At 41.1% G+C, this 25,838-nt stretch overlaps 1 protein-coding gene across 2 annotated transcripts; it reads right to left on the bottom strand.

Annotated features, from left to right (window-relative positions):
• Positions 1-902: 902 nt before the first annotated feature.
• LOC110080754 (solute carrier family 22 member 7) lies at positions 903-25,359 on the bottom strand. 2 transcript variants are annotated; one of them, XM_020796912.3, is made up of 10 exons: positions 24,767-25,357; positions 17,644-17,747; positions 17,074-17,228; positions 14,667-14,835; positions 10,878-11,001; positions 7,285-7,400; positions 6,971-7,185; positions 4,749-4,857; positions 2,723-2,929; positions 903-1,125 (listed from the first exon to the last, which is right to left on the bottom strand). In XM_020796912.3, the coding sequence occupies exons 1-10, from the start codon at positions 25,286-25,288 to the stop codon at positions 1,056-1,058; spliced, it is 1,791 nt and encodes a 596-aa protein (XP_020652571.3). In that variant the 5' UTR covers positions 25,289-25,357; the 3' UTR covers positions 903-1,055. The 2 variants fall into 2 exon arrangements, with proteins under 2 accessions (XP_020652571.3, XP_072845297.2); XM_072989196.2 differs by lacking the exon at positions 903-1,125 and having other exon boundaries at positions 2,729-2,925; positions 24,767-25,359.
• Between the last annotated feature and the right edge of the window lie 479 nt (positions 25,360-25,838).

The raw sequence follows: 25,838 nt of genomic DNA, 5'->3' as shown, positions 1-25,838 counted from the left end.
GCACCACCACATCCCTGGCTACCACGTATTATGCAACAAATGACATGTTATGCTCTTTACTGGGTGAATAAGCAAGGCTGCCTGCCATCAGAGCTGATCCCACCATTGGGCACAGTGAGGCAATTGTCTCAGCTTATACTCTTGGGTCTCAGCTTCTGGGAGTCAGCTGGATGCTAATTAAACAAATAAATTCTCAGAATATCACAACCGACAGGGCCACTGATTGTATTGGTTGGTGAATGCTGGGAAAGGTAAAGATAAAGGTTTCCCTCGACAGTTTTAGTCCAGTCGTGTCTGACTCTAGGGGGTGGTGCTCATCCCGTTTTCAAGCCGTAGAGCCAGCGCTTGTCCGAAGACAGTTTCCATTGTCATGTGGCCAGCGTGACTAGGGAACGCCATTTTACCTTCCTACCAAGGTGGTACCTATTTATCTACTCGCATTTGCATGCTTTCGAACTGCTAGGATGGCGAGGAGCTGGGACAAAGCAATGGGAGCTTACTCCGTCGCATGGATTCGATCTTATTACTGCTGGTCTTCTGACCCTGCAGCACAGGCTTCTGTGGTTTAGCCCGCAGCGCCACCACGTCCTGCGAATGCTGGGAACTGGCACCTAAAAAGAAATCTCATCCAATCTCTGATTCTTTCCCAACTATAATTCCAGTCCACCTGCCTTTTGAACACGGAACTGAGAGTCAACAAGCACCCTGTCCTCAGGTAGCACCATATTTTGAGCCACTTTGCCAGCCTTCTGCTGGGGAAAGCCTTGTGGAACACAGTGTGTCACTCCTGGCCCTTCTGTCTGAGCCATTAATGGTTTATACAGCAAAGCATCAGGTCTAGAAAGGAGAGGCCCCATCCATCCACTTGCTGCTCACCTGCATGCTGAGAAATGACACCAGAGGCAGTTGCACTGTTCACTTTATTGTGGAATAAAATCTGAGCCTGCACTCAGCTGGCTCTGCATGCCTCTTGATCCTTCCTCCTGCATTGCTCATTTCCCTCCCCTCACCCCCCACCTCCAGTGGCTTGCTAGCTGCATCAGCAGCTTAGCAAGTCACTTCTGTAATGACTGCAGAGGCATGGCTTCAGATGCATCCCCACGCAACTCTTTCTTCTCTTCTGAGCTGCAGGGAAAAAAAGAGCAAAGGAAAGATTACAGGTGCTAATTGATATGCTGGCGCTTCTTACCCTGGAAATGACATTAAAGGAAAATTAAAAAGGGCGAATCCCTAGGAGTATTTTTCCTTCCTAGAGCAAGGAGACCCCATAACCTTTATTGAGTCCAAAATCGAAAACCAAGTGACTCTGTGACCACAGAAGCCTCAGGGGAGCGTCAGGATTGCAGATGGGCACAATCCGTTGGTTCGGCATTGTTTGTGTCCACTGCAAAAGGGGTTCAAGGGTTCAGCACCCTGCCCCCTCCAGTGGGCACCCACTCAGAAGCAGAGACTGGAGGAGGCAGGGCAGCGAAGCCCAGACGCTGCTTCTGAGCAGGTGCCTGCCAGAGGGGGTAGGGTGGTAAATGTCTACCACCTGTTGTGGCAGTAGACAAACCAAGCTGAACAGCCAAACTGACAGCTCATGCTGATTCCTAGTCAGGATACTCCTCTGTTTTAGCATGACGGGAATCCTGGTTGCCCTCCAGATGTTTTCAGACAGGCAGTTGTTATTAGTCTGTTAGCTACTGGGCTGTGCCAACATGTTGGTGCAGATGTTGTTGAACTTCATTGCCCATCATCTCTAACCAGTGGCTATACAGGCTAGGGACAATGGGGTTTGTGATCCATCAATATCTGGAAAAACCCACTCCTGCTCTGTTTGAAGGGACATACAGTAGTCTGGTTGAAAGCAGCATAAGAACAATGGAGAGTTTTGAAGATGCCCATCAATAAAAAGTTAACATCAGGGCTGAGCAGAGGCCATCTGGATCATTGTTTTCCTTGTGGTAAACGATGTTGCTTTTCTTTTTAAATTGTAGTCAAAGACTTCTTTTTTTATTCTTTCACACTCTCTTGTTTTTATTATGTTCTGCCCACGTGCTTTTCTGGTATGGGGACCCAAACAGGGTTTTTGAGATAGGTACATAAGACGTTCAAGGAGAAGTTGACTACTGCCATCCGTAGTTAGTTTCCATGGCGCAAACAGGGATGTGAACCCAGGTCATCTGCCTCCTAGTCTACGCATTGCACAACCCTGGCTCTCTCTCCCTCTCTTCCTGTAGACAAATTTAACTCAGATCAGTGCCTCCCTTTTGGTGGGTCTGGTTCACAGATATCCTCTGTTTTGATAACATGGAAACAGTCACCTGAACCTGAAATTATTTTAACGCACTTACAGCCTGCCAATAATCAACACAAAACAGAGCCACAGAACAAATCAGGACAAAGGTTGGCACTGTTTCCCCAAAAACATACATTTGCATGATCCCTCTCTCTCTCTGTTACTGCACAAAACATTTGCAGAAGGCTTGTTCTTGAATGAGCAATCAAGACTCATTGGCTTTACAAAATACCTGCTCCTACTAGAGATGAAAAGTGGTAGTACTGGTTTGTCACTATAGAGTTGCTCAGCTGCTGGTATTTTTGGTCCTCTTTGCTGGCACAACTGTGGCAACTGTTGTATCACTGATTTTGGCTCCTAGAGTCACCATCTCTAACCAAATGTCTTTATCCATATTAACAAGGTCAAGCAACTACAGTATCTAGACTTTTCCCCTCTCACCTTTGATTTTCAGTATCTTCTATAGTTTCTGGCAGCTGGACATTTAATGTCTCAGGGAGGAAAAAAGCGGATGAACCACAAATCACCGCCACTGCGCTGTACGTTACTTGCGGAAGAGGCTTCCATATGCTATCTAGTAGGAAGATGAGCGGTGCCACGGAGCCACCCAGACGTGCCATGAAAGCACAATATCCTTGCCCTTTCTGTCTAGAAACAAAGCAAAGAGGCATTCAGAGGATGTGGGCCCGGCCCTACCATGAGACAGAGTGATCTGCCTGTCTCAGGCAGCAAATCTGAGGCATTCTGAGAAAACAGTACTGTAATGTGTTAATCATTTAATTGCTGGTGTTCGTATCTTTTACTGCAGGAGGGAGAGAGGTAGCCGTGAAATATCCTGGCTCGGTGGGGGGGGGGGGGGGACACAATAACCTGACTATGCTAGAGAGCTATGACCATCAAAGCAAAATGTCTTGGATTAAAGGAAAGCCTCGAGGAGGGTTCAAGGCTCATGAAGATATTCCGAATGTGTTGCCCTGAAAGGACAATCCCATTCCTCTGTTAATGTATGAAGAACTTAACAACAGCTGTGTTGGATCAGACTAAAGTCCCCATTATCCTGCCTTCTGTCCCCCACCGTGACTCACCTGGGGCTTCTGGGAAAGGCACAAGCAGAGCACAAGGGCAAGCATGCTCGCCATCTTGCATCCCTCAGCACTTATTGCTTCCAAATGAATAACATTGCTGATTTTATAAATGTGGCATGCCCGCTTCTTCGTTTGTCTCAGTTTTTAGAAGAACCATTGGGTGGGGAAAGAAATATCAGTTGAATAATTGATGGATTGGTTGTAGTGGGTTTTTCGGGCTCTTTGTTCTGAAGGTTTTTCTTCCTAATGTTTCACCAGTCTCTGTGGCCGGCATCTTCAGAGGACAGCACTCTGTGCTCAGCACCACATTTATAAAATCAGCAATTGATGGATTCATGTATTAATTCTGACTGATTCATGTACAGTACAGTATAATGCTGAGGGAGGGCCAGAGAGAAAGAACAAGAAACCGGGCCTTCTCAGCAGTGGCCCCTCACCTCTGGAATAGTCTGCCCACAAAGACTATCTGTCTGGCTCCCTCGCTGGGTGTTTTTAAGAGCAAACTGAAGACCTGGCTCTTTAGGCAGGCTTTCCCTCCTGTCATCACCTAATGACCTTGCCATTTTGAATTATTTTGTAACTGTTGTTTTATTTTGTTATATTACTTTTATGTCTTATTGTTAGCCACCCAGAGTAGACTTCGGTCTAGTTGAGCAGGGTATAAATCGAATAAGTAAATAAATGAATAATAAATAAATTTATTGGTCACATCACTCTTGCAGCCTTAAACCCAGCTCTTAGCATTAACTAACTGTAAAGAACAAGTTACTTGCAATTAGTTTCTTTTTCAAATAGTGTAGTTAGAAATACATTACGCTGCAACTGTAGAATAACAAGGAATATGTTTACTCCTTTTGCATTGAATTGTAATTTTTACCGTACTTTTTAATTGCAAGAGTGGTTTCACTAAATGGTGGAGGAAAAAAATCAAATAATTTAATTACTGTTCATCTTGCACTTTGAGTTGAAGCAGCAACAAGGTGGAAAGGAAGAGAGCTTCATACTGCTAACTCATGCCATGTAACATTTAGATGTGTTTTCTTCCTTCAGAATAAGATATAATTGTCTTTGAGAAATAGAAGTAACTTTTAAAGAAATATATCTATATCAGTAACTACAGTAATTGTACTTCAGGTATAATGGAACAATGTTAACAGATTGCTTTTAAAAAGTTATTTCTTAGGCTTTGTCTCAGCTCTAAAGTTGTAGAAAAACAAATTAATGGAATATATTTATTTTAATCATTCAGTATAGAACTGGAACACAGGAAGAAACAGTTCCACTGGATCAGAATAAATAATTCATTTAGTTCAAAGTAGGAAAATGAAGCTACTGGATAACAGCAGTGTCACTCACCAACTCAGGGGAAACTTCTCTCTTACCTGAGAACAGTGGGATAGAGTTCTGCCGTATACAAGAAGACCATGGTGAAGGCAGCTTCAGAGAGTCCTTTACCTGTGATGGCAACCACTGAGCGCAACGTCTCCAACGCTGGGAGTAGAAAGAAATATATTAAAAATATTTTAAAAATATTAAAAATATTACAAGAAAATCCTAGAAAAATATATTTCTAAAGATGAAGTTACCAGAACTAGTCACTAGAGGAAGCCCGGGACCATGTTATATATATGTATATATACACTGGTACCCCCGCATAGCAACGATAATCAGTTCCAAAAAAATCGGCGCTATCTGGATTCATGGCTATGCGGGGCAAAAAACCCCATAGGGACGCATTAAAACACGTTGGGCTGTAAACTCACCGCTATGCGGAAATCCTCCATGCGGCCACCATTTTCGCTACCCGGTAAGTGAGTAAAGGGCGCGAAAATGCTGCGGGCAGCCATTTTTCCGGCAGCCATTTTGGAACCGCCGATCAGCTGTTCCCAAAACATTGCTATGCGAAAATCGGTAAGCGAAACGCTTACCGATCATCACAAAGCGGTTTTTAGCCATTGAGAACATCGCAATGTGATCACTTTTGCGATCACAAAAAACGCGTCGCTATGCAGATTCGTTGTTAACCGAGGCGCTCGCTATGCGGGGCACCACTATATATATATAGTGTTTAATAGAGAAATATATTTCCACAATGTCATTGCTAAAATTGGTCCCTAGAGGGAGACAGAAGTAGTAACCATGGCATGTGTAGTGCTCACTATTAAAATACTGTAGAATGTTTTCTGTGCATTTGTCACATAATCTCTGAATATTTAGTATCTGCATGTGATGCCCAGTGAGATTTGATGTATGTGTCAATATTTAACAGCAATTGGCCAAAACCTTGTTGTGTTTTTACACCAATGTAGTGCAATCAGGGCAAATCTTGGTGCCGGGTTGACTCAGGTTAAAAAGGCAGTGTAGGTATTTTTACTGACTGTTGATAGCATCCAAGCCAGTGAAAGGTCTGTTCCTTCACACCAAGATTAGATGCCAGATTAGATGGGGGGGGGCATTTCTGGACTGGGAAGACTGTCAGTTTCTCCAGCACGAACCAATCATTTTTTCCCCTTGCCTCTAAATTCAAAGGGAGACCCACCTCTCTGCTCAGAGCTCTTTCTCTCTCTTGAGTCTTCTAAAGCACACAATCCTATTTGTCAGTTTGGTGTTTTATCCATTCAACTATAAGTAATACAGTGGTGCCCCGCTTGATGACAATAATGCGTTCCAGCAAAATCGCTGTGCAGTGAAATCGTCATCAAGCGGAAAAAAAACACCCAATTGAAATGCACTGAAAACCGGTCAATGCGTTCCAATGGGGGAAATTCCTGATTGTGCAGCGAAGATCCTCCCCTTTTCCTCTCCCTGCCTTGCGAAATGAGATCAGCAAAACAGTGGGGAGCCATTTTGAGAGCTGCCAATCAGCTGTTTTGAAATCATCATAAAGCAAAAAAAAAACCATTTGAATCATCATTTTGCAATCACTATAGCGATCGCAAAAACGTCGCCGTCAAGTGATTTTGTCGTCTACCAGGGTAATCGTCAAGCGGGGCACCACTGTATATAATACAGTATTAGGGTTTATTTTCAGGTTCTATTATATTATATATAAATATAATATAATATAACCTGAAAATAAACCCTAGTATGATTTTTCAGGATGCTCGTAGTATAAGCCCTACCCCAAAAATAAGCCCCAGTGAAGTGAAACCCCGCCCTTGACCCTTGTGCAGCAACCTGAAGAAGATGACACAACTGTATTTGAATAAACGTAGATTGTTGTACATGAAAAAAATCCCCTGAAAATAAGCCCTATTGCGTTTTTTGGAGCAAAAATTAATATAAGACCCTGCCTTGTTTTCAGGGAAACATGGTAGTAACGTATTTTTACAGTGCATTTGTGAATAGCCTTCATGCTTATAGTTATTATAATGCAATTATGTTTATTGTGACATTAGGTTGGGAGTTCGATTCCCTGGTGTGCCTCCTTGACGGGGGCCGAACTCGATGATCCAAACGGTCCCTTCGAGCTCTGTAGTTCCAAGATGATGATGATGATGATGATGATGATGATGATGATGATGATGATGATGATGATGATGATGATGATGATTTTAGAGTAATATAATCTTTTCAGAATATAAAATAAAACAAAGTGACCTACATTTTGGAATGACAATGTTGGCTCCTATAGACAACCCAGTAAGGATCAGGGTCCAAGCTTGGCAAGGTCTCCGTCCGGCTCGAGTCAGCACAGCCAACACGAGGAGCTTGGCAGGAATCTCAATGAGGCCGAAAACAAACTGAGTCATGTACATTCCCAGGCCAAAGCCAGTGATGTTCATGCTCATGCCGTAGTAAGAAAAGGCCACTCCAAACCTAAAGGGGAGGGAGAGAAAGCGAGGTAAAGAAATGCAGACTCAGGCTACGGGTAGGTCAAAAATCCCTGGATGGGGAAAGGAGAAAAGCGCGGCTCACCACACGGCCCCCATGGAGGCGGTGATCTTTCTTAGCACTGGTGTTTGGAAAAGGCTGGTGTAGGAATAATGCCCACTGCACTTCTGTGCTACGGCGGCTGCTGTCTTGCTCAAGACCTGAGGAAAAGGAAGCTCGGAATTAGAGCGGACATGCATTTTCAGAAAACAAGAAAGGCTTCATCCAAGAAGAGAACAAAAATTGGCACAGCTAAGCATAAAAAGTGTGCATGTTCCCCGATACGTTTAGATAGACATTTGAAGACAGTTAAGTATAATTCAAGATAAAACACAGTCCTTCTGTTCAGAGCAGAGGAGGCCGTGGCGTTCTCTGTTGTTGCCCCATCCGCCGGCTGTCCTGGTTTCTCTCCTCTCTTTTTTTCTGCTCTTTAAACTGTGCAATTGGAGGCCTAAGACAAGAGTGTGTATACAGTGAGACGGTCAGGTACTGTGTTTGAATGTGGAAGCTGGACAATGAAGAAAGCTGCCAGGAAAAATAATAATTGAAAGGGTGGCATTGGGGGACAGCTTTAGGGAGATCCTGGGTTGTCAGTTTTACAACAAAGTGAGCTCTAAGTCAAATCACCAGTGAATTCTCACTAGAAGCTAAAATGGCTGAACTGAGACTATTGTAGGTTTAACATATACAGTAGGATCCCCATATCCATGGGATCAGTATCTGTGGTTTCACTAATCCACAACCTGAAAATATTAAAAATATTCAAAGAAAAAAAAATCTACGAAAAAAAATCTATTTTCACATGTATTGCACAGAACTGGCCTCTGTTTTTTCCCTTTTAATATGCTAAAGCATTATATAACATGTTCTATTATCCATGGTTTTTGGGATTCACAGGGGCTTGGAACCCATCCCCAGAAGATACGGGGTCCTGCCATTGTAACACGAAGACACCATTGATTAGAAGGTGTCTGGAAAAGAAGTGGGTTGAATCAGTAAAGAAAACAACAGCCTTTTGTTTGTAAGTGCTAATCAGGGCTATTAATGATAGGACTTTTTGGAGGTCATTAATTTGTAAAGTTATCATCAATTGGAAGCACCTTCATGGCAGATAACAATGTAATATCAACCCATTTCACATTTCTAATGCTAAAATAGAGAATAGAGGTGATGATGATGGTGATTATTATTATTATTATTATTATTATTATTATTATTATTATTATTATTATTATTATTATTATTATTATTATTATTATAACATCACTAGAGCTACAAAAATATTAGGAGCAATATATATACTGCATCGATATTTAACAGATCCTTTGTTTTTTGGTTAAAACTTGTATCTGTTGTGTAATATCAGTCAATGTTTTTATGGTTTTGATTGATTGTAGCTGGTATTTTTGAACATTTTTAATAATAATGATAATGATAATGATGATAATAATAATAATAATAATAATAAGAAGAAGAAGAAGAAGAAGAAGAAGAAGAAGAAGAAGAAGAAGAAGAAGAAGAAGAAGAAGAAGAAGAAGAAGAAGAAGAAGTGGGGAATTGAACTCCCAACAGCTGGCTCTGCAGCCAGATACAGTACTTAAACCACAGAGCAATCTGGCAGCAGCCTGCAGAGATTTTGGTGCAAAACATGGACTAGGAACAGGATTGAATGTGGAGAAGGAATGATACGTTACTGTGAATAACAACAACTTGTAGCCACCATCAGTACATTCAGATTACTAACAAGAAGGCTGTATATATATAAATCTCCACCAGATGGCAATTTTAAGAAACCAAATAGATTATATCCTAGTTAATCTGAGGTACTGAAACTATGCTAAATCAGTGAAAATTTACGCAGGAGCTAATAAAATTGCAAATTATAATCCCTCTGTCACCATGGTTTGTCTCAAATCACAGAAAATACAAAGAGGAAAGACAAAAAGCATAGAAATGAAACTATTAACTGGTCCTAGTGTATTTGCTGTTATTAAGGAAGGATTTTTGTAAGAGTGCACACTCTTATAGCTCTGATTGACGTTCTACTTGCTTTAATCTGCCAGAAGTATTAGTAAACCTGGTCAACAGTAACTTCAAAAGTGAAAATGTTAATGAAAAATAACAAAATAAATGTGGCTAATGGACAAGAAACAAAAGTGTGAAAATAAAGATGGCGTCAGATGTGGAGAATTATACAACAACATCTGAAGCAGGATTAAGGGAATCAAAAGAAAACTATGGCCTGAATAATGTACAAAAATGAGAATCTGAAAGAGGCCCTAAACTTTTGTAATTTGCCTGACAACATCAATGAGATAGTAGGCAGATTCAGAAAACAAGAATGTCTATTATTAATGGATAGTAATAATTTATTGGCTAAATCCTGTAGTGCAGATTTACATCATGAAATGAGCATAATTTACATAATGAAATGAGATGTGGCTGGGTTGCGGCCATTTTAGGGCAAACCACTCCATGCCAAGGCAGGTTTCAGAAGCTGCAGGATGGAAGGGAAAAGATTTAAAGCTGGAAAATTGATTTGAAGCCAGGACTGTTTGAAATCAGTTCCTCTCCTAAATGTTAGACCGGGATGACGGGTATCCCTATGAACAGGATTTTAGTCACTGATACTCCATATCAGAAGTAAAGAGCTGCTTGAATATAACAGAACAACATCATTTATTCTGCCATATGTGGACGTAGGACGGGAAATGCAGAAATCAAAAACCAAAATGAAAAATGCCATTTCCAACAAAATTATAATACTGTATTGGGTTTTGGAAATCCTCATTGTACAGGGCTATGTATTCTTAGTTCAAGGGGATGGTATGCAGTAATGGGTTTTAACATAGCCAACTATAAATTTGAAATGCAGATCTGTTGCAGAAACGTAAGGGTTTCACTGAGAAAGTGACTGAGGTAGAAGTAAGAAAGAATGACCATGAAATCTCAGAACCCATGCAATATAGAAAAGCAAAATACTTTGCTCATTTAATGAGGGGGGAAAACACTGTATTGCATCTGATTATTCATGGTAAATGAAATGGGAAAAGAAATGTAGGAAAGAGAATAACTTAGTTGGCTAGAGAACAGTGGGCACTGGCTTTGATTCAACACAACATTGTTGCGTAAATCTGCCATATCCAAAGTGAATATACCCATGTAAATGGCCAGCCTCCAAGAGTAGAGGAATGAGATTATGATGATGAAGTCAGAGTAACATATGAATGCATGCACGCATGCATATTAAAATGATTTCTAAACAATGACAGCACCTAGGGCAAAACATAAATATCGAGACTAAGATGGGTGACACATACAACCCCTATAGACATAACCCTTGGCATTTGCCTTGTCTAGTTGCGCCCTTACTCTGCCTTATGGCAGAACCAATCAAGGTGCAGTGAGTGATGGTGAAGAAAATGTTAGAGGATTGAGGCTCACAGGCAGAGCAGCAAAAATTCTCCCCATCTGATTCTTCCTGATTTGCTTTAGGCACCATGCAAACCTCAACACCAGTCAGCGCTCGACATTGATGCCGCCATTTTTTTAGTTGGTGGCATTTTCATGGCAGTGTGGGCATGCCTTCAGGGCTCAAGCCCTTCTCTTCCTACCTAGACCCAGAGCCTTTGACTCACCTCAGGGTTTATCTTGGCAGTGAAGTCCTTTCTTCCATTCATTTTAGCACACCTTTGCAAATGTCTGTGGGCTTGCTTTAGCTTCCCTTTGGCCAACAACCACCGGGCAGACTCTGAGAGCCACCTGTTAGAGAGGGTGAAATCAGGATGTCTCATGATGCGTTGCCTGTATTCTTCAAACTAGATTGAAAATCCTTAGGACCACCCCACCCACCCACTCAAGAGCACCTCTGTAGCAAATTTAATGAATCAAAGCTCTTCACAGATATTCTTTTATTTATTTTATTTTAAATATTTTTACCCTGCCTTTCTCCTAAAAAAAAAAACAGGGTGGCTTATGTCATTAAAAACACAAAATTAAAAGTGAAAAACAGTAAATTGTTTAAATATGTAGAAAGAATTAAGCAAATATGTTTGAAATGTTAGGTAGAAGCATTACTAAAACAGTGCTTAAAAACAATAAAATAAGCAGCAATATGCAAACCGTTCTGTTTAAAAATCTCTCTAGCCAATCACTAAGGAAAAGCCTGCCTGAAGAGGAAGGTCTTTTTGTAACTGTAACAACAAACTTGTAAAAAAGGGCAGAACTCCAATCTCCATATTTCAAGGTGGTTGGAGGAAGCTGTAAATAATAGTGACTTGTCTAAAGCATTTTAAGAGACTTCACGGCACTTAAGAATGGCTCTGTTTGTTGACATACAAGCCGCAATAGCTTAATCTATTATAACTAGAAGATGGTATATAATAATCTAAGGACTTGTGAAGTTATCTCACAAAGCAGAAACTGTTTTCAGTATCATGCATTGCTTGATTGTGTGAAAAAAATCCAGTGTTACCAGATGTATTTGCTAAGACTTGCACTGCTAATGATGTGTTTATGAGGACCAGAACATGTACATTATACAGAGCAGGCCAATGCTCATAAACATCTTTTGGCTATTGCACAGTCTTGGGAACTGAGGAACTGAAGTTGGAAGTGTGTATATGAGAGAAAGGGACGATGGGCACTTAACTATTTTTCTGCTGGCTGTTCTCCACACTGAAAATGGCTTCCCAACTGTACTACCTTTGTGCCACTAGCAAATTTTGGGTGTCGTGAATGGCAGCAAAATGATAGTTATTTCTTTACTGTATTTTTACTGCCACATCTGGAAGAAGGTGCTTGAGGGATGTTCTGTGATAGCCACCTTTAAATACTTGGAAGCTGGCTGTTATGGAGCAAGCTTGTTTCTTTTATCAGGCAAAAACAAAATAAAAAATAAAGAAGGCAAAAAAGAGAGGCACCTTACGGACTAGCTGCTATATTTTAATGTGAGCTTTTGTAGACAAGTTCACTTCCTTAGACAAGTCCACTTTCTTATCTGAGGAAGTGTACTCAGCCACAAAAGCTCACATTAAAATATAGCAGTTGGTCTTTAAAATGCCACAATGTATTTGTCTTTATTTTGTATTTTGCTTTTGCTTTTGCCTGACTTGCTAGCACAGAGTAACATGACTACCTCTTCTAAAGCTTACTTTCTGAAGCCCTCAGAGGGTTAGGTTCCAACGCCATGTATTGAAATAACGGGGGGGGGGGGAGAAAAAAAAAGAAACAACAACAACAAATAAGGAGATTTTCACATTAGGAAGAACTTCTTAACAACAAGAGCTCTTCAACAGTGGATTGGATGTCCCCAGAAGGTGGGAGATTGCCCTTCGCTTGAGGGTTGTAAACAAGAGTTGGATGGTCATCTTTAGTGTGGATTCATTTACAGCATTTATATCATAGTGCTTTGTTGGTGGATTCCTTGCTTCACTGGAGGAAGGGTTTGGACTCCATGGTTTTTGAAGACCCTCCCATTTCCAAAATTCTTTGATTCTACCCCATTTGCCAAAATATCTCAGTTGGCCTGGACTACAATATACATTGACTTCAACATGGGAGGAAACATAGGTTTGTTTCTTTAGCAGCAGACAGCAAAACATATCTGGCTACCCCTGCATTTGCTTGTGAAGGACATCCAGCCACAGGTGCCATCCAGCCATTCTGAATAGAGCATGAGCCATGTGGAAAACATTCGGCACCCTTCCTTCCCTGACATCCAGGTTGCAACCTGCAAGGTTCAAGGCTGCAGCCTCCCAAGACTGCTTTCCCTTACAATGAAAGAAGAAAGACTTAATGGGAGGGAAGCTGGATTTGCATGTCATAGGCCAGTGGAGGCAAACTTTTTTCAGCTGGAGTGCCCAAAATGAGGGGGGTGGGGAAGAAACCAGTGGTTGCTGTGCCATCCATAAGACCAGAACCGGAACAGGAAGTGGCAGTTTCAGTAGGAATCATGGGGACAGACAGGAAGTTAAAGGGGGAATCATGGGGACGGACAGGAAGTTAAAGGACCCAGAACAGGAAGAGAAAGGGGGAATCCCAGCTGCAGCCACTTCAAAAGGTTTGTTCCCACAAGGGAGAGTGGGTAGGCCACTCACTCGCGTGCCAGAAGAAAGGGCTTCGTGTGCCAGATGTGACACGTGTGCCATAGGTTTGCCATCACTGTCCTGGGCAGTCTAATCTTCAGAGTATCCAGGATGTCATGCTTGCTCCGAACAGGTGAAAATGAATATGCGGCATGGAGGTATATTACAATTGTGGGTTTCCAGGTTCCATGAACAACATGTTTCATGTAGGCCCTTTTACTGTAGAAAAGGAACAGCAGCCACCTCTCCCCTTCCTGCCACGTAGGCTCTAGTTCACCCTCACAGTTATTTTGCTTTTGGTCAACCATTATTGGGTTCTGGCTTATATTAAAACACCAGCCTGTGTGTAATCAAAGTTGGCACAAAGTGTTAGATTGCTAATTACAGTTTATATAAACCAGGCTGGACACAGATTAACACCTTTCTCTTAATGTGTACAGATTTTCCAAGTTGTTTCCTCAGGCAAAGCCCCCTGGGCATGTTCTGTGTAGACCAAGTTGTATAATGTTTTTTTGGGGGAAAGGATTATTCTTCCCTTTGCAAAATCACCCCGGGTTAATGCACTTTACAAAAGAGGCTGTGTTAGTAGCTGGCTGGAAAGCCCAGGTTCCTAGGAAAATAGCCAGCTTGTGTGGCCTTGGGGTGGGGGCTGCACGCTCCCAGAGCACCTTCAGAAAAAGAGAACGGTAAGCTACTTCTGAGTACTGCCTACCTAGGAAACCCTGAAAAGAGTTCCCATAAGTCAGAATTTGACTTGAGTGTACACAATTATTGTTATTATGTTAACCGCCTGCAAGTGGCAATTTTCAATGTTTCTTCACCAAAAGTATGGCGCGTGAATCCTTTGTATCCTGTGGAAATTATTGGGCCCAGATTTGATTTTGCCTATGTTATGGATTCTCAAGCATCTTTCAGAGCTTGGGCACTTAAGACCTGGTTTATTATGTAATGTGATGCCCACTTCCAGAAAGGAATTCATTAACACTAGAGATTGTTCTGTGCTCCAATATACCTTAGGACTGATAAGAAAATGGCTTTTTTTGGGTTGAACTTCCAACCAAATGCCTCTTTTAAAAAGCCATTTAATACTTTTAAAATTAACTAGAAAATGTTACTAACAACAACCCCCCACAATGGCATTGTTCCTACTCCTTACAACTCTTTAGAATTGTGAACTTCACGCTACCTTTCCTGCAACCCACCTTAAAAATGTATATGGCTCATTGTAGGTAACTATACCCGAACTCTATGCTTTCACTCCTGATAGGATGATATATGATTGGAAATCAGTGCAAGCTATTTCCTCACAGCTAATATAGTTGTCGTGTTAATTTCACCCACCATGTAGAGAGGATTCCTATAGCGCAAGGCAGGGTGGCAGCAAGCAGCAGCCAGCGCCAGTCCCGCACTTGGTAGGCGATCAGAGCAAGAAGCATATTTCCAAAACTCCAAAAGACGCTGGTTACGATCCCAGATATGGTCCGATGCTGTATATCCACCCATTCTAAACCTGAAACATAAATGCAGAGCTCAGCAAACATATCCATGCACTGGACACACAAATATACACTTGAAAGAGGTGAATCTAGGACAACCAGTTTTGCCAAATTTATCACTTTTGTGACTGCAAGTTCATTCCAGCCTGCATTTATGTAATTTTTATATTTGGGATTTTTGGAAAGGAACACTTATTGTATGCGTTCTCTCCCAAAAGCAATACACTTTTGTGTGAACCTGACCACACACGTATGCATATTTCTGCAAGTTATGGACCAACTTGCAAAATTCTGAATTTTGCAGGAGGGGTTGTGTATACGTGGTCCATTTCTGCCAGTAAGCTCAGCAAATCAAGATTTGATAAATTTGTACAAAAAATGTAGATATTTCAAGCTGATTCAAAAATGTTAGGGTGTGTGCGTGTGCACACACATACACACACAGGGTTTAATTTTTAGAGGTAAATTGGCTCAAGTAAATAAATTTCTATAGACATTATCTGTTGTACATCAAATCACACGACTCCGCATGCAGCAAATAATGTCTACAGAGATTTCTTAACCTGAGGCAGTTTCCCTCTAAAAGTTACACCTTTTGTCTCTAAAGGTTACATTTTTGCGTAACTGCACAACAGGATTTCAGCCATCTTAATTTCATAGTGGAGAATGGCTTTTGTATTGATCCAAAACCAGTCTTTCTTTAAGAATCATGTGTACACATCAGCTTGAAGGAATCCTGTACTGGAAACAGCTGCAGATCCAGTATTCATCTTTAACATAAGTAACCATTATGCAGAGTTAGACATTTGATCCATTTAGTGTAGTGCAAGCCGACTCCAGTGCAAAATAGTCAAAAGAAGGCAAAAAGATCTAAAGAAAAGGGTGCATTTATGTATCTGGTTAGCCCAGAAGTTTGCTTTGGTAGTAACATTGATCTTACAATATTTTCATCCATAATTTATTTCTGGTTCACTCACAAGCTTGCTTAGGGTCAGACTAAGTATTAATGGAAGGGGATGCATGGCTCAGCAACTACATCTGGAAAACAAGCTTGTGTTTACCTTCCAGTGTCCAATCAGAAATAAAAGTATGGCTAAATACTTTGGGTGTTCTATGACAAACAGATGTCTTCCACTATTTGAGGAGGCACAGCTTCTAAATACATGCTCAGTCTATTGAGGCTTTCATGATGCCATTGCCCTGCCTTATTCCCTGAATTTTGCTTGGGCTCTTGACAACATCAGCCTCCCTTGTTTTTCTGCTTCTTCTTCCATCTTTTTCTTTATCACAGAAAAATCTGTTATGGAAGAAAAAACAGAATAGATCATTCCTTCTAATTGGGAGTGTGAGAAGCTTGCCATCTGGCAAACACCCTAGTTTCAGGTAGGGTGAATTCATCCTGATTTAGATGGAGAAGGATACTTTTTTTGTTGTTGCTAATATTAAACAATTTGAAGTCAGAAACCCAGGAGATCCTAAACAATCTCTTAACCCAACCCTGACCTGAAAGATTGCCTTGACACTTCTTTGTACAGTAATCTAGAAATCTCTATAGCATGTAACCAGATTGTATTATAGTGGTTTTAACATGCTGGAGTCATCAAATGCTATCTTTTCTGTGGCTGTATATGTTGCACCAGTCTTGTGAATGACCACACATTAAGACTGTGCTTCAACATGTCCTTGCTCTACTCATGTTTCAGAGCTTTTTTTAAAAAAGGGGGGTGATGTTAGAGCCATAAGAAAAAAACATGAGGCACCACACCTTCCCTACTAGCCTTTATCAAGCTCCATTATTTCTTTGCTTTTTGTTTTAGTGTCTCAGTGACCCAGATCATGAAGACTAGAACCTTTTCTTGCAAAATAACAAGACATAGATTCTTAATATGTCCAGTTCCTTGCTAGATTCCAACTTGCAACAGAAATCCTGCACATACTGGTTGAAATTCTATTGTTTAGTGTAGCAAATCAAAGCTAGAATACATCCAACGAATCATAAGTTCAATTCATTCAAATTGCCCTACTCTAGTTGTGACTTACTTTGGTGTAGAAAGTCATAGCTAGAGTATGCCCATTGGAATCAATGGAACATATGGAATACATGACCCACGAAAGCCCCACTTATTCAATGAGTGTTTGACTTACTATGCCAAGCAGTAAGATTTCAGCTACTGAATGCACATTTTCGTATACACATTGTCTGCAGATGGTTTTCTTTTGCCATTACAGCCTTGGATCTCCGTGTTGCTTACCCAGAGGCATTACAATGAGAGATAGCCCACAGATGGCCATGCCTGTCAGAGTCCGCGTGACGGCCAGCATGCTATATGTAACGGAGATAGAACTCATCATCCCAAAGATCAGAGTGCATGTATACGAAACCACAAGCATGGACTTCCGGCCAAACCTGCCATATACCACAGAGAAAATCTATTTTAAAGAGTTTTTTAAAAAACAATTTCAACTAGTCATTTTAGTATTAGCATATGTTTAACTGTTTTTAAATGTAATAATGTATTGTGTTTTTAGCTGGCTTGTTTTTCTAATATTTTGTGAGACACTCTGAGTCCCGTAATTGAGAGAAAGGTGGCATGGAAATGATAAATAAATTTTGAGGAGTTGTATAGCAGCCGTCAGATCTATTGCATTAGAACAAAGAAAAAGGAAGAAAAATGGCTGTTGTGTGGCCCATAGAAAAGACCAAAAACGATGAAATGTCCATGGTTGGAAAGCTTGCACATGTTTTTGTGCTCCCCTTTCATTGGGAAGGGAAACTTGTCTTCTGCTGCTTTTGATGTCTGGAAGGAGGGGTGTGAAATTACCTGTCTGAGAGGTAGCCAAAGGTCACAGCTCCAAGCATTACACCAATGAAGAAGAATGTAGCTGTTGCTTGGTTCAGCCCTCTTTGGTCACAAACCAGATCCCACTGGAACAAAAGAAACAAGAAATTCTCAGACAGATGTTCTGTCCGGTGTGGGGGTTTTTGGGGTTTTTTGGCAAGACTGTTATTTATCAGTGGTGTCTCGCATTACGATGTTAATTAGTTCCAGCGAAATTGCTGTAGAACGAAAACGTCGTAATGCGAAAATAAAAAGCCCATTGAAACGCATTGAAACCCCTTCAATGCCTTCCAATGGGCTGGAAACTCACCGTCCAGCGAAGATCCTCCATAGGGCGGCCATTTTCAGTGCCTGTGCAGCGAGGAATCCGTCCCAGAAAACAGCAAGGAGCCATTTTTTTTACCCGGCAGCCATTTTGAAACTGCCGATCAGCTGGAGGAAAATCGTCGTTTTGCAAAGAATCGGTTCCTGAAGCAAGGAACCGATCATTGCAAAGCGAAAAACCCCATTCAGACCATTGTTTTGAGATGGCAATTGCGATCACAAAGAGATTGTCATAATGCGTTTTCGTCGTAATGTGGGGCTATCGTAAAGTGAGGCACCACTGTATTTATTTATTAATTAAACAAAAATATAAAAATTTTAGTGGCCCTGTAAGAATAGTTTCTGGACAATGTAAAGAGCGACAACAATAAAACTGTTTGAAATTATTATTTTAAGATTACTACTTATAGGACAGAATATGGAGAGAGAATACTTTCCTATAGGCAAAGGTGTCAGACGAGAGTGCATTTTATCCCTTTATTCTTTTATCTGTTAAATCTGTATGCAGAACATACCATAGGGAAAGCCAGACTAGATTTAGATGGAGGAGTAAAAACTGGTGGAAGAAACATAAAAAAATAGAATATGAAGATGACACCATCTTACTCGCAGAAAACACCAATGATGTGAAATCACTTTTAAATCCTTCTTTTATGGCAGGGCTCTTGTGCCTTTAATTGTTCCCTGATGGCAAAATTCAAATGCCACTGAGACTATTGTCTTCTTTGTGTAGCTAATCTTCATAAGCAGTGGCCATCCCTATGTTAAACATGATTAGTGCTCACAAGTTGCATGAGTTCACTCTTATATAATGAAAGCTTTTGAAGAAGATTATTTGCTCCAGATGTCTGGTGACCAAATGAAAAAGAAAAGAGCGTTCCTATGCCTTTAAAAGGTACAGTGGTGCCTCGCTTAGCGATGTTAATCGGTGCAGCAAAAATCGCCGCTAACCGAAAACATCGCTAAGTGGTTTTTTAAAGCCCATAGGAATGCATTGAAACCCCTTCAATGTGTTCCTATGGGCAAAAAACTTACCTTTAAGCGAAAATCCTCCTTACGGCGGCCGTTTTCACTGCCTGGTATGCGAGGAATCCGTCCCAAAACACAGCGGGTGGCCATGTTTTTTACCCGGCGGCCATTTTGGAACCATTTTTAGTCCAGTCGTGTTTGACTCTAGGGGGAGGTGCTCATCCCATTTTTCAAGCCGTAAAGCCAGCACTTGTCCGAAGACAGTTTCCATTGTCATGTGGCCAGCATGACTAGGGAATGCCATTTTACCTTCCCACTGATAACCTAGTTATCTACTCACATTTACATGCTTTCGAACTGCTAGGTTGGCCAGGAGCTGGGACAAAGCAACGGGAGCTCACTCCGTCGCGTGGATTCGATCTTATGACTGCTGGTCTTCTGACCCTGCAGCACAGGCTTCTGTGGTTTATCCCGCAGCGCTACCACGTCCCTCTTAGACTTGTTAGTTATATACTGTACACAAACCAAGCCAGAGATGGAGACTCCCTAAGTGTTAATGAATAGTATTTTATTCTTTACTGTAACATTTCAAGCTGTGTTTGTCTTCAACAGGACCACTCCAAAACATGTCATTGGCTGAACCAAAGACATTGCCGTCTTAGTTACACACGTAGAAAACCAACAGAATGTCAACTAAATTTTACTTTAACACTGGCAATGAGATAGGATTTTCTGACTTGCTTGAAGCTGGTTTTAGGGTGCAGGATGGGGCTCTGTAGCACAGGTGGCTCTCTTTTCAAAGGCAGCAAAATGGCCAGGGTTTTCAGAGGAGCAGCTTGGGGAGGGCACTGCCATTTCCACTTCTCAACCTCTGCAGCCTGGGGGGGGGGGTTGCCTCACTCTGCCTCAAGATAGGACCAAAACTGGTCTTTAAGAACAGATTTTAAACCAGAGTTAGCGGTCTCTTCTTATTTCTTTCTTTCGGACCTTCCTGTGTCACTTGCAAGTAACCTGGCAGAAAAACTGATATTAAACCAGTTAAATGTTAATTTTCATTCAGCTTCAGGAGAGTGCTTTAGGTGTCTGGGGTGATATAATGCCAACTTAATGTGTGAAGACGTGTGAGGTCTGATAAAGTTTAACCTGGGAATAGCTGCTGTTGATATCAATAAGCAGGGACAAAATCCAGCAGGAGGTATTAAGAGCTGTCAAGTAGCATTTAATTGGCCCTCTGTGAAGAAAGGGATATTCAGTACCATTCAAGTTGTTGAAAAACAGCCCAAGTCAGCATCTAGAATTTTCTCTTGCATGCTGTCCCTTTGTGAATGGTGAGCAGAAGAGCACATCTTATAGACCATCTTGATTGCTGCCATTGGTGTTGTCAACATTTAGGCTGCTCTTTGCTATGTATAGCTTGGCATCCTTTTTCCTGCTGGCAATGTAGGCAATATTGAACCATTTCCTGGCTTTTGGAATCATGGGTACAGAAGCACAATATCCCACCAGAGGTTCTTTGAAGAATTGAATAGATAGATCTTCAGGCTGATCCAGGAATCCTTTTCTTCTGCCTTGGACCAGTACATGTCAAGTGCTTCTGGCTTTAGCAGAGATGGTTATCTTGGACAGAGATGGGAAAACAACTTTTTAAAAAATATTATTCCTAGAATGCCCCAACCAGTTATGATTCTGGCTGTGACTACAGGCATGTTTTGGAAGCTGTAGTCATATAATAACTAGATGGTCTTATAATATAGCATTGTGGCCTAGAGATATAGTATTATATTCCAGGAATGTGGCAGGGCTTTCGAAAACAACCAAAGTCTCACACATTGAAGGTAGGAGGATCCTGTCTAAAAGTGAGGGGCAGAACATTTCTCATTCCTGCTTCATCTTTTAAAGAAGAATATCCCCATCAACAAATAATCTAAATAGTCCATATGTAAATTTCAAACAGACAGGGAAAAAAATCCTTTCCCCCAAAGACTGGATTAATCTTTGTGAAGGTGCATTTTTACCAAACTTTCTGAAGCTCCATTTGATTAATCCAGATATTTCTGCCCTATAGAAGCAGAGGAAACAAGTTCATCTTGGGTAAGGCTTTCAAAAGCTAGCAGCCCTGATATGTTATCTCTAAGATAAGAAGTACAGTGGTGCCTTGCTTAACGATTATCTCGTTAAATGACAAAACCGCTTTACAATGAAGTCGCAAAACAATGTTCCTGTGGGGAAAATTTGCTTAACAATGATCGGTTCCCTGCTTCGGGAACCAATTTTTTGCTAAACAATTATTTAGAAACAGCTGATTGGTGGTTCTAAAATGGCCGCCTGCTGTGCAAAATGGCTCCCCGCTGTGTTTTCAGGACGGATTCCCCGCTTTACAGGCAGCGAAAATGGCCGCCCTTATGGAGGATCTTCGCTGGACAGTGAGTTTTCAGCCCATTGAAACGCATTGAACCAGTTTCAATGCATTTCAATGGGCTTTTTCGTTTTGCAAGACAATTTTCGTAAGACAGTGATTTTTGCGGAACGAATTAACATCATCTTGTGAGGCAACATTGTAACATGCCCATGAATTCCTGGTGTGGGTGTGGGGAACTGTAACTCTATATGACAACAAAAACAGCGCAGTGTTTCATGGCACCTCACAGACAAACAAGCTGTATCTGGCATAAGTCTTTGAAAGTCAGGCCAAACAAGACATGAAACAGCCACAAGCCTCTCTATGAATTCCGAGTTGAAGGGCAACAGCAGAAGGAAAGGGCCATTTCCTTTTGTACACCTCAGAGCTTTGGGAGGGACCTGTTTTGTGAGCTACGGGGCTGAAACTTTGCTGCGCTAAATAGGGGATTTTAGGAGTTATACTCCAGAAAAAGTAACCCATCCATGCTCTGGAAATTGGCCACTGTGAGGCAAAAGACACTGAATTCATTACTTGTTCCACCTGGTCTAGAACAACACTCCTTAACATCCTTTATATATATATTACTTCATTTCAAATACAATAAAGATATACTGGGCAAAAAAGGAAGAAACAAAAATACCATAAAAAGGGGGGAGGGGAGGGGAATGAGAAAGGAGTTTCTCAAGCGTTTATGGTTTCTTGCTTTGGAACTTCTCACACATTTCTCAGTTATTCCTTCAATCACATCTTCCTTAGTTACTAATAATTATCATGTAATTTGTTACACAACTAATAAAGAGGAAAGAAAATTGAAATCTAAACTATGCATATTGTTATCTGAAATTCTACGATTCAAAATTACACATCCCTAGGTCCATATTTTCTTTATTTAACATAAAGTCTAGGTTTCGATGGTTTTTTTAAAACTCTGCTAAACGTTTGTCTTTTAGAAGCTCTGAGAGTTTTGTCATTTCAGCCATCTCAAGGACTTTTGAGTAGCCAGCCATTTCTCTACTGTAGGTACTTGCTTCACCTTCCAATATTGCACATAGACAATTCTTGCTGCTGTTGTCATATATCTAATAAGTATTGCTTTCTTCTTTTCTAACTGTTTGTCAATCATGCTTAGAAGAAATAATTCAGGTTTCATTTGGAAATTAGATTTCAATATCTTTTGTATTATTAAGTAAACTGATTTCCAGAATTTTTTGATATCTTACACATCCACCACATAAGATACAGTAATCCATCTTTTACTTGACATTTCCGGCATCTATTAGAATCCCCTTTTACAGATTTTAGCCATTTTTTGTGGTGTCAAGTACCATCTGTACATCATTTTGGAAAAGTTTTCTTTTAAATTGTAACTCATTGTAAATTTCAATCCATATTTCCACATGCCCTCCCACTGTTCCACTTGAATATTATAACCAAAATTTTGTGCCCACTTAAGCGTACAGTCTTCAACTTGCTCATCCTCTGTATCATACTTCAATAATAGTTTATACCTTCTGGAAAGCAGATGATCCCCATTACCACATAATTCTTTTACAAAGATAGACCTTTCTTCTTCAAATTCAAAAGTTTTCTTATCTTCCTTAAACCTTTCTGCTGGCTCCTTAACATTCTTAAAGGTAAACTCCCAGAGGAGAATCATGGAAGGAAACAAAGCCAGGGAGACATTTGAGTATAAGCACAAAGCAGTTGAAGGAAGGCTTAAAGGAATGAGAAATTCTCACATTTTATTTCCTCTTCTGGTGGGGGCTGCCTCCCTTCTTTGTTCTTTCGCTCTGCTTCCTTCCAGCCCTGGGTTATCATCCTGCTTTCTCTTTCTAAGCATGTCTACCTTGCGTGCTGTAACGAATCGTCTTTATATTATTAGTACACTTCTCTGTATGCACATCTTTCAGCCAAAAAGTGTGTGCATGCAGCACACACACACACACACACACACACACACACACACACACACACACACACACACACACACACACACACACACATTCAAGAGGAATAACCCCTTCTTTTCCTGAAGGCATTTATTGAGGGTCAGGATAGGAATGATACATTTTGAACCCTCAAACCCCACAATTAAAAAAAAAACACATTCAAAATCAATACAGCAATGCAACATATAGTAAATAAACCATAAATATAAATAAACCTATAAAATCTAGAATTGGTTTAAAAATTGACAGCATCTGGGCGAGTCAGTTACTAATTTAATTAATTCCATCCTTACATAAGGAGGGAAGGAGGCTGGCATATGTCGTGTCAGCATTATGTTGACTAAGGGCTACAACCGAAAAGCCTTGTATTTGATTTTTTTTGCCTCCTTTGGTATTGACCGTTTTTAACAACTTGGATTGAAAGGATGGAAATGGACAGGGAGCCAATGAAGGTGCACCAAGACTGAGGATATATGATCACATTTACTAGTCCTGGTAATCAATCTATTGGCCACATTTTGGACCTGCTGAAGTTGCAGTGTTTCCAGATGTACTGGACTAAATGTCATATCATCTCTGTTTAGCACCGATGGAAGAAGTTTGGTTGGTAAAAGTCTGACTACCTGCATCTCCCTTTTGCACACATTAGTGATTCCCAACCTTGGGTAACCCGGGTGTTCTTGGACTACAACTCCCAGAAGCCTTCACTATTAGCTGTGCTGGCTGGGGCTTCTGGGAGTTGCAGTTCAAGAACACCTGGGTTACCCAAGGTTGGGACCCTGAATATATGATTGAAAATGTCAGGCAATCACCCTGGATGTTTGCACAGTGGGTCTTCTGCTATTTAGAGATCAACCTTGGCACATGTGATTTTTAAAAACCTGAACAAGTGCAAAGTATCTTTCTCTCACTTCTTTTAGCCCCCACAACAGCATCTTTGAACTCAGATGCTCTTCTCATCTTCCCTAATAGCAGCATTGCATGATGGGTGCTGCCGTAAGTATGATGTACAGTGCATTCAATACAACAGGCATTCAAGAAAAGGACAAAACACCTCCCAGTCCTGAACTCTAAAAACAGCTTCCCTCCCTCTCTACTCAATTCTCAACAGCCCCTTCGTCCGGACATTAAAACAACACAGTTTAATGCCACATTAAAGACTAATAAATCCAAGGCTTTTGCAAACTACATGAAGTGGAGATATCAGCCAATATTTTCACTTACTTACTTACTTACTTACTTACTTACTTACTTACTTACTTACTTACTTACTTACTTACTTACTTACTTACTTACTTACTTACTTACTTACTTACTTACTTACTTACTTACGCCAGATAATTTTTGTGAGGGGTGCAATAGAACCTCTTTGTTTTTGCAGTAACAATTTACAAAACACACACACATACACAAACAAACACACATGGATATCCCCACAATGAAAGAAAAGTGGAATATTGACCTGGGTAGCAACCGTGGAAGTGAACTGGGATTGATCGTAGACCCATCCATGTTGGCACTTCTGGACAGCAGTGAAATTGCCTGACGTCCGCTGAGTGGAATTAAGCAGTAGGTGAAACTGAGGCTCAGCAAACATCTCACATGAGCTGAAGGCTTCCTCGGGATCTTTTGGGATGCTGACCAGCAGCACTTCTTCCTTGGTGAGATTGGCCAATTGGTCCTGAGGTGGGATGGCACAATGATGTGGTGGGATGGCTGCCAGGAAGTTGTGGAGCAAGAAATGCAAGGGGAGGATGAGCCTTGGAAGGCAGAGCAAAAACAGTGTTAAGATCTGGAATCTGCCAAAGCCACCAGCCTCCTCCAGGAGGTCTTCAAATTTCATCTTTGCTGAGATGTTGCTATGCTTCTCAGCGTTGAGAGCTATTAGAGGGAAACACTTAAAGATCTTGTGTTCCACAAAGGCAAGGTGGCATGACTTTTCACAGCTGTCAGTTTTGTGGACTTTGAAATGGCAGTCAAGCATCTGTCGCTCACCATCAGTGGGACATGAGCCAACATATCTTTTGGTGCTGAAGATCTGACTGAGCTCTGTCTCAACAGAATCACAATGACTAGGATTGGTAAAAGAGAGAGAAGTGTCCAGAATAAACAATATGGGGTTAGGACAATGTTTAACACAGTTTATCTTACTGGTTGACTAAATAACCTTTCACACCTCCAGGAGTGGGGCTAAAAACAAAATACACACTGGTGATGTTCCAGTTCATGTCTCCAGAGTTAAACACTAGCCCATGCAAGCCACCAGAATTTGACAGTCTAAATTAGTAGTGGGCAAAGTACAGTCTTCCAGATATTATAACATTTTGTCCTGTTCAGCACTGGGTGGGGCAAGTGAAGCTCCTGGCTAGTAAAGTCCCATACTGAAGAAAGGGTAAAGCAGGAGAAAAAGGACAGGGCAATCCAAGGTTGCAGTCCGAAGGGTCAAAGGTCCAGGCAATCCAGAGCAAAGGATTCAGATACACAGGAACACGACAGAGACTGCTCAATCACTTGCTTCCAGAAGCTTGAAGACC

Source organism: Pogona vitticeps, chromosome 1 (assembly GCF_051106095.1).
Source record: "Pogona vitticeps strain Pit_001003342236 chromosome 1, PviZW2.1, whole genome shotgun sequence".
Classification (NCBI taxonomy): Eukaryota; Metazoa; Chordata; class Lepidosauria; order Squamata; family Agamidae; genus Pogona; species Pogona vitticeps.
The sequence above is the reverse complement of the archived record's forward strand: the minus strand, read 5'-3'. Positions and strand labels throughout refer to the sequence as shown.